The sequence below is a fragment of the Lactuca sativa genome, chromosome 6 (genome assembly GCF_002870075.4).
Source record: "Lactuca sativa cultivar Salinas chromosome 6, Lsat_Salinas_v11, whole genome shotgun sequence".
In the NCBI taxonomy this organism is placed as follows: domain Eukaryota; kingdom Viridiplantae; phylum Streptophyta; class Magnoliopsida; order Asterales; family Asteraceae; genus Lactuca; species Lactuca sativa.
The window spans coordinates 144,508,580-144,518,168 of NC_056628.2; the positions used below are offsets into that span (position 1 = coordinate 144,508,580).

The 9,589-nt window shown below is 28.9% G+C and overlaps 1 protein-coding gene across 10 annotated transcripts; it reads left to right on the top strand.

Moving 5' to 3' along the window:
* Positions 1-1,528: 1,528 nt before the first annotated feature.
* Positions 1,529-6,112, top strand: LOC111890507 (uncharacterized). 10 transcript variants are annotated; one of them, XR_006184412.2, is made up of 9 exons: positions 1,530-2,178; positions 2,250-2,309; positions 2,438-2,757; positions 2,845-3,043; positions 3,109-3,202; positions 4,648-5,194; positions 5,275-5,732; positions 5,828-5,968; positions 6,055-6,112. XR_006184412.2 is itself a non-coding variant. In XM_042895903.1 (5 exons), exons 3-5 carry the CDS (start codon positions 2,596-2,598, stop codon positions 3,132-3,134), a joined length of 387 nt encoding a protein of 128 aa, XP_042751837.1. In that variant the 5' UTR covers positions 1,529-2,178; positions 2,250-2,309; positions 2,438-2,595; the 3' UTR covers positions 3,135-4,641. The 10 variants fall into 10 exon arrangements, 1 of the variants encoding a protein (XP_042751837.1); XR_006184413.2 differs by having other exon boundaries at positions 1,531-2,178; positions 4,648-4,911; positions 5,050-5,194; positions 5,828-6,112; XR_006184414.2 differs by having other exon boundaries at positions 2,395-2,757; positions 5,828-6,112.
* Positions 6,113-9,589: the final 3,477 nt, after the last annotated feature.

The window sequence follows — 9,589 nt, forward strand, 5'->3', positions numbered from 1 at the left end:
AACTTATTCAAGGGTTGGTCACTGCATCCAGACCAATTACATACGGTAGTACCAAAAAGCTGGCCTTTAACCTGACAAATTAGGAAATATGTCAGGGAACTATGGTCCCAAAAGCTAGCCTTCCAAAGTTTGGAAACAACAAGAGGAAGTTTGATGGTGACTCGGATCAACCATCATGTGGAAAACAAGATGTGGGGAAAGTTTACATAGTAACCATCTTATGATGCACTCCACTAAGGAAGTATCAAGGAGATCTGTTGTTATGCATTGAGTGTCACTATCACCACCTAGATGCATGTAGATAATTGATCAATAACATATGTGATAGGAAGGGCCACACCACTAAGTTTTGTAGAAACCTGACTTGAACTCCAAACCTAGGAAATCAATTAAACTCAAACCTTGAGTTAATCTTTAAGATCAATATCTGTTCTTAATTAGATGTTCCAGTCAAGTCTGGTAATACCAGTCAAGACATGAATGAAATATTCAACAAAGTACTCAATATTAAATGAAGTAAACTAGGAGTATAATCAATGTAAAGACATTAAATGAACAAGAAGAATGTTGTGAAAGATCTTGACTTGAAATAAAAGTGAAAGCGAATTAAAGAAAAGTTTTGCTATCTTTGGAGTAACAAATCACATTATTTCTTATCATTCAAAAGACTCCTTAAATAAACTAAGGAGGTACATCGTACAAACTTAAGAGACATTCCTATGACTGGTTAATAATCAGCTACTGACAACTGATTATCTAAAAGATACACACAGATAAGTCATATGAAACGTTACATCATGAATAAGACAAGAAACAATAAATGTTCGAACAGACAAATTGATCTCGGATCTTTACTCCACCTCGGGCTGATCTCCATTTCGGACTCCATCTCTATTTCGAACTTCATCAATCTCGTGGACTGCTGACTTCAGATCATCATACTTGTGATTGCTAGAGGTTCACTTTTCATGTTTCAACAATTGAAACGTTACATCATGAATAAGACAAGAAACAATAAATGTTCAAACAGACAGACTGATCTCGGATCTTTACTCCACCTCGGACTGATCTTCATTTCGGACTCCATCTCTATTTTGTAATTCATCAATCATAGAGACTGCTGACTTCGGAACTCCATGCTTGTGATTGCTAGTGATTCACTTTTCATGTTTCAACACATTAGCCTTTTTTTATATATATATTCTAATTTGTCCTTCACTTTGGTTTTAATTGTTTCTAACCTTTATATATTATCAACAAATATCATAAATAAAAGAAATATTGTAATTTGGTATTAATTATTATTATGTGTTAGTTTCGGGTTTTTTAATTTTATATATATATATATATATATATATATATATATATATATATATATATATATATATATATATATATATATATATATATATATATTAAATTTCTTCTACCTTAGCTACAGGAAACCTGATGTATTTTTGGCATATTTGGTCCACAATCTTTAACCATTTTCATATGTTGTCATTCTTTTTATTAGGGTTTTCATATTTCACTGGTCAATGGTTTCATCATCTTCTACTGTAACTACAACATGTCTTCCACCACATTTTATATCCAATGGGATGCTTACACAACTGCTTCCACCGCCTCAATACTTACATCGCTTTTCCTCACCGTCTTTCTATCTCCTGTCATTCTCTACCCCTCTGCTTTCTTCTACCGCCTAAACCCGATTGATCTTCAAGAATCCCCAAAAAATCGTCTTCATCATCAACAGTAGATAACCACCGCTTATCCACCACTTCATTGCTCTTTTTCATCCTTCCTCCCAGCGTTCCCTTTTTTCTCTCTTAAAATGATGCTTTATATGTCGATTGTGAATGCAGTTCGTCCTAAACCCCAAACCACAAGATGCACCGATCAGAACTGTGTCTCCAACGACTTCTAACCCTAAACATCATCATTCAGGCCTTTACACGGAAACATCGAATGCAACATAGTCCAAGCCTGATGATCGCCGACTCCAATCCCAGCTATTCGGAGTGGTCCATGGTCAGTGCCTTAACTCTCTTCTGCCATGGATTCCATCATCGCACTCAACAAACTACGGATTCCCGTCCGATTTCATAGGTCTCTCTCTGTAAGCCCTACACCCAAAAATGGTCCTCGTTCTCGAACTGTCGTCTTCTCAAAATTAGGGTATTCATTTTTTAATCGTCGTTAGTTTCCTCATAAGAAGGCATCATTTATGTTTTGTAAAATGTTTACAGGTGGAATCTCTATTAATACAAATTTGTGATACAACCTCAATTGCTGAGTTTGAATTGAAAGTAAGTAGTTTTTTTTTTCAGTTTCTGATTGGATTGACATGCTTATAAATTCAATATCCTACATGTTTTTTTTTTTTGCTAAAAGGCCATGATGTTGGCCTATTTCAATTTGGAATTGATGAATTCAGGGTAGTTTCTCTAATTTCCGGTGAATTTTGTTCCGCCTACATCGTCGACTCCTCTCTATTTGGGCGATGATTCTTTGGACCTTATCTGGAACTTCCTTACTCTCAATCGTTGACTCCTCCATCGTTCTCTCCGCCGTCCACATCTGCAAGACGTCTACATGAAAGGAAGGAAAGATGGAAGGAGAGAAGAATATCAGTTGTTTTCTATTATGAAATTTGCTGGCACTTTCAAGTTTCGACTCTTAGTGATGCCCATCTCTTTCAAATATTTGAAGAACATAGAAACGGATTCATCTGGGAATTTCATTGTTTATCAAGAGGTATAATCTTTATTCCTAAAAATTCAGATTGTCTTTTGCTTTTTTTATTCTACTGTGTATCTGTGTTTAAATTTGGAATTTATGCAGATGCGATGTTATTTTTTGACTGCTCAAAGACTAGACACTGAATCTTCCATGGAAGCAGTTATAGGTTTCCAAATGAACAAAGGAAAAGAAGATGTTTATTTTGCTATAAGAGGGTCAAAAACTGCAGATGATGTAATTCTAATTGAAAGAAATAGGGAAAGAAACATCCAACGTTGGAAGGTCGCGAGTAAAAAATATTGTAAGGACCACTTTTGCTGTTTTACATTAATGGTGTAATAAACTGAATATGATATCTTTTTGCAGGGTCCAAAACTAATAATATAATATGAATTTTAAAGCTATTGTGGGAGAAATAACATGTGTCATCTTCTTTGTGGTCGGATGAGGGGTACATTTGGTAACTCTATACCTTATATTCCTATTTATTTTACTTTCAACCAACATCTCACTAAAGGCCACGAATATGGTAATTGGTGGGCTCGAACCTCATTTTATAGAAGAGGTGAAGTTATTGAACAACTTGAAAGAATAGGAAAAATGGTTGCTTTTCAATTTTTTTCTCATAACAAATATTTAGTCTATCATAACAAATACAATAGACACATGCATTTATTTGGGATACTGATGCATGGGGTGTGGACTGGAACTGCATCCTTATGCCAGTCACATCCTTGGCCTCTAGCCATTCTTCCTAATGGACATGTATTGGGATTTCTTGCTAATACAACAAAATGCTATCATGTGCTTAAAACTCCCAACTTATGTCATTTTTTCCATTCTAAGAATGCTTTTCTCTTTATCGATTTTTTTTAAATATATTTCATAGATTGATATGCGTAAAGAATTTAAAGCAAAGCTAATTTCCCCATCATGTTTTACTATGATAACAATTGGTCTATTTGCTTCAGTAAACGATGTTTTGACATCATTATCACATACGATTGGTAATGTTCTGAAAACTATAATGAACTTTTACATCTCTTCCAAATACTTTTTTTTGAAGGTTATTTGTTTTTGCTGATAGGAACTGATTTCATGCCACCAAAGTGGTCATTGGTGACAAAAGATTGATCCATTCGTCCTCCCTATGTAGGACTTTCCCAAAATACACACAACATTTTCTGTTTTTGTGTTATAATTTTGTTATTGATGTTAAAATTTTCTAATTTTCTTTATTTTTTGATCAAAAAATGGAGAAACAATCTGAAAAATTAGGATAGGAACATATTGTGTATACTACACTTTATTTGGACAGAAGTTTTGCAGATTGTTATTTGCTGTTCAGAAGGGTATAATAGTCATTTCCACACTATCACATCCGCTCAAAATTTAACAATCTCTTTTTATAAAGTCTTTATCTAGAAAGATGTTATTCAAATTAAACGAACACACTTTGCACATACGACACTTTAGCTACACATAATTTGTTCGAATTATCAGTTGGTGTCCTAAAAAGATGGGTCAATTCGTCCGTTTAGACTCTACATCTACCAACACTAAAGAATTCATATATATTATTTTCATTATTACACCTTCTTCAAAGTAAATGTTACATTATAAATTTATATGAAATTTTTAAATATCAAGTATTTATACTAACATTTCAAATTATTATGTTCTTCATGTTGTGGTTCCAATTTTAGTTGTTTGGATTAAAATGATTTTGATATTGATCTTCTGATTATATGTCTCTCAATAAATGCATTTTGAGTAAGTGAGTAACCATTAACAAAATTAACTAATAAGAAATATCAAAGTAGGATGCTATAATGAACAAATAAATAAAAGTATATTATTATTTGTTGCATTTTTCATTATGTGTTGACAATTTTTGTTTTGCAGAGAGTTCACCAACTACAAAGTGTAGGGGTCGTGGTGTTCATATATCATCTAGAGAATAGAACCGTATAGCATTTCGAAGATAAATGGTCAACAAGAATAGGGCAGCAACCTTTAACAAAGTAGCAACCTTTCGATTTTGTTTGATAATACTTCAAACTCCACTTAGGGTGGCCCTTCAATTTCACAAACTTCAGATTCAATGAAGTAACCAAAATCAGTAGAAAGGCTTTCAGAACCAACAATAAAATTGCAAACCCTTTTCAAGTATGCCTTTTAAAGTATTTTATAATTTAAACAGGGAAGAAAGTTCAACACGTTTCCTGAAAAGCTCAATCCAGATTTCATTTTATTTTTATTTTATAATTTATTTTAATGACATGAGAATGGTGTAAATTATATCAGGTTGAGATGCATATACAATAATCAAGGATTTTGGTATCTTGGTCATTTAGATGTCCAACAGGAAGGTGTTTATGATATTGAGCAAGACCGTGTGCTTAGTGGAGAAGTTTATATGTGGAATGAGACTGCTCTGCAGCTGCTGCGGGTATTATAACATTTTGAAAAAATCCTGCTATTAGGGGTAAATAAGTAAATATACTTACAGTATGTTATTTTGCATGATAGGGCATCCTTCCTTGGATGAGCAGACGAACATGCAGCATACAATCTCAAAAGGATCGAATCAGGGGCATTTTCACGTCTTTTGTGTACCTACTTTCTTTTGTTAGCACCGTTCTTTCTTTAATCTCTTAAAATAGTTCGTTGTTATTTCTGATTTATACCTAAAAATGCATACAGTAAAATAAAGTCGATTTTATTTTGTTTTGTTTTATTAATCCTTTCTTGATTAATTATGATTCCTTCATATTCTTGATTTCTATTTCTTTTGTCAGATTCACTTCCTTCCAAACACCCTTAAGAAAATCCTTAACATTATGTGAAATCCATTCTTATTTTGTTAGAAATGGGAATCGACATGTTTGACTTTGACCTCAAAAGGAATCATTAGATTTTGTGATTCGTGTCCCGTTGTAACGAAAAAGTTGAACGGCAAATACACTTACGGTGGTAACAGATTCGAGGTAATTCCATTGTTTACATTTATAGTGTCTGGTATGATGGAATGGAATCATCCATTCCTTCGGAATGACATGAAAAATGTTTGTTTCTCTAACAGAATGGAATAGGCTATTCATTATGGTGTCCATTCCATTCAATCCAACTAAACACATTTTTTAATCATGAAACAAGTGGAGGTTGATGATCTTCAAGAACTGTTATTACCTCAAGAGCACAGAATACCAACAAATATTACATAGTATTTCTGATGAGATTCCTTCTGCCATTTTTTGTCTTTAACATATTTTATGCTTTTTGACATATTTCATTTTGTTGGTTTTACAGATTATGGATTATATCATCAGTATTCAAAATTTTGTATTAGAGCATTGCAGTTTTGATCTGTTTCCATGTCTTTATGTTTGATTTCCTTCATCTCTAATTTATTTGTGTCACACTTAGATACGAGAGCATTCAACAAAAGCAGCATATCATGCACTCCATAACAAAATTAACGACCAACTATATACTTATAAACCAACATAAGAGTTGTACAATTTTTTTTGAGGAACGTGATTCGTTTGCAATCAACCGATGGCTTCCAACCCCCGCAACGCGGGGAAGCTTCACTAGTTATATATTCATTATTTTAAAGTAATAAAGTATTTCTTTAGTTATTGATTTCATATTTATTAAGATTCATTTTTATTAATTTATAAAATTATAGTATTTTATTTTTATTTTGAAAAATATCAAGAAAGTGAGATGCGATTATATTTTAGGATGAGTAAATTACAAAAATGATCATTGTGGTTTGCTTGAATTCTCGGTTTTAGTCTTTAAATTTAAATTTGATAGAATATCTCTATAGGTTGTGAAAATTGCACTATTGATCATTAGTCCATATAAAAAGACAAAATTATCATTTCTTTATTTTTAATTTTTATATATATATATATATATATATATATATATATATATATATATATATATATATATATATATATATATATATATATATATATATATATATATATATATATAATTCTTTTTTATCTTTATTTTAATAGATTTGATATAGATTATTTATAAAAAAAAAATTATTTTATAAATCAATTATCTAAATTATATGAAATCATATTATTATTATTATTATTATTATTATTATTATTGTTGTTGTTGTTGTTGTTCTTATTATTATTATAATTATTATTAATTTTTTTATTTTTTTATGGTTTAAAATTCTTTTAATATTTTTAACGTTTTATTTAAATATATTTTAAATGTTTTTTTTTGACGTTCTGTTCGTCAAATATAATTATTTAATGTTTTTTATATGTTTTTTGTTGAAATCATTTACTTATATGTAGGGCTGTAAACTAACTGAACGTTCGGTGAACCGTTCGTAAACTGTTCGGCGGGAATTCATTATCATTTGTTTATTTACTAAATAAATGAATATGAGCAAAAATTATTGTTCGTTTAGTTTAACGAACAAACATGAACAACGGTCTTGTTCGTTCATTTATGTTTGTGAAAGCTCATTTATAATGTTCGTTTACATTCATTTATGTTCGTTCGATTAATTTATTTATACTCATTTATGTTCAATTTTTTTATTATATTACAACATTATATGTTCATTTATGTTTACATATGTTCAATTGTGTTTGTTTATCTTTGTTCGTTTATATTCGTTTAGTATAATATGGTAATATAATAAAAAAAAAAATTGAACATCTCCTCTAATAAATGAAAGGGTTCTTTTGTCACATGTAATCTTCTTCTTCATTTGGACACATGATATTTTCTAAAAATTTTAAATTTTTTATTTTCCACTTGTCATTTTATGATATTTTTCATTTTATTTAATTAAACTTCTATATTTAATATGTAAGGTAATATATATATATATATATATATATATATATATATATATATATATATATATATATATATATATATATATATATATATATATATATATATATACTAATAAAAGAGTAGTCATTTTGCCAAGTGTCATAATATTAGAACTCTTAATTAATATGATGCCACTTGTCATTTTATTAATTCTCCATTTTAAATTCATTAAACCTCCTAATTAATGTGATGTTATTTGTCAATCTATTTATTCTTTATTTTAAATTTTAAATTTTAAATTTTAAATTTTAAATTTTAAATTTTATATTATTGTTTTCATTAGTTCATAAATAAAAAGAGTCTAATATATGATAAATTAATTACACATATTTATTTGAATCAATAATTATAATTTTACATAACTAATAAAAAAATCTCTTAATTAATAATGTATTTAAAGTTTTATATAAAATAATTGATTAATAATTTTGAATTTTTTACTATGAATATTTAATCAATTTTGTAACCGTGATTTCCACGGGTTATAAACTAGTATATATATATATATATATATATATATATATATATATATATATATATATATATATATATATGTAAGATATTTGTTAGAAAAAGTTTATATATGTAATGTATTCAATCCATTAAAGACTTATTAATTTTACTAATTCAAAAAATTTCTCATTTTCTTATAAATTCAAACTTTTCAAATTGTTAAATTTTTATATTTAATTTTTATTAAAATAAACTCATGTAATACATGAGTCTCACACCTAGTCTCCTCTAATAAATGAAGGTTTTTTTGTCACATGTCATCTTCTCATTCATTTGGACACATGACATTTTTTAAAATTTTAAAATTTTTTATTTTCCACTTGTCATTTTATGATATTTTTCAATTTATTAAATTAAAATTTCATATTTAATATGTAAGGTAATATATATATATATATATATATATATATATATATATATATATATATATATATATATATATATATGTAATATATTTATTAGAAAGAGTTTATATATGTAGTGTATTCAATATATTAAAGTCTCATTAATTTTAATAATTCAAAAAATTTCACATTTTTCTTATAAATTCAAACTTTTCAAATTGTTAAAATTTTATATTTAATTTTTTTTAAAATAAACTTATGTAATACATTGGTCTCACACCTAGTAAATGAATATATTCAAACAGTTTTCAAATCTGGAAAGTATGATTGCTCTAACAAGTTGTTTTCATATCCAGTTGTCCAGTGAAGATGTCGTTGTAAAGTAAAAGGATGACGAGGGTGAGGGTGGCAGTGGAAAGACAACGACGACAACGAGTGTCCAATGATGACGACAACGACGATGGTGCAGCTACGATGGTGGGCCGGTAGACGGTAGCCGACAAACTACAGTAGTGAGCTGACAATGGCGGTTATTGTCCCTGATAAAATGACGAGAAAGAAAGATACGATGTTTATATATGTGAATGGGATAGGGAATTTTAATATACAATAAGGACCAATTTTAATGTTTCGTATAAAATAAAAATGAAATGTTAAAGGAAAGTACACGCTTCATTTAAGTCACGAAACATAATAATGTTTGCAATTTTCTCTCTACGAAGTATATGAAAGTTTGGATCCTAATACTCTATTTCGTATGTTTTGATAGTTCATAATTATTACTGTAAGTTATACAATTGATACCATTGATTAATTGGTTTATTTAAACATGCTTGTAGATTTTGCGATATTTATGTACTCCATAATTTATTATTTATTCTTTAATTTTATTATACAATCTAATTAAATAATACTTATTTAAAAATCGCGATAAGATGCTTCTTACGGCTGGTGTGAATATGGGGTGTGAATATGGGTTGTAATCCATCAATCCATCATTACAAATTGTCTGCACCAATTCTGTCTAATTTGATTTTTTTTAGCATTGCGTGATTCATACAAACACGTATTTTCTTGAAATAATATTATTCCATTTTCAC

Bases quoted from the DNA above. Each gene is read 5' to 3' on its own strand.
- LOC111890507 (XM_042895903.1), top strand. From the start codon at position 2,596: ATGAAAGGAAGGAAAGATGGAAGGAGAGAAGAATATCAGTTGTTTTCT. The intron at 2,758-2,844 runs GTATAATCTTTA...GAATTTATGCAG, and splicing joins ATTTCATTGTTTATCAAGAG to ATGCGATGTTATTTTTTGAC. The intron at 3,044-3,108 runs GTAAGGACCACT...ATCTTTTTGCAG, and splicing joins GGTCGCGAGTAAAAAATATT to GGTCCAAAACTAATAATATA.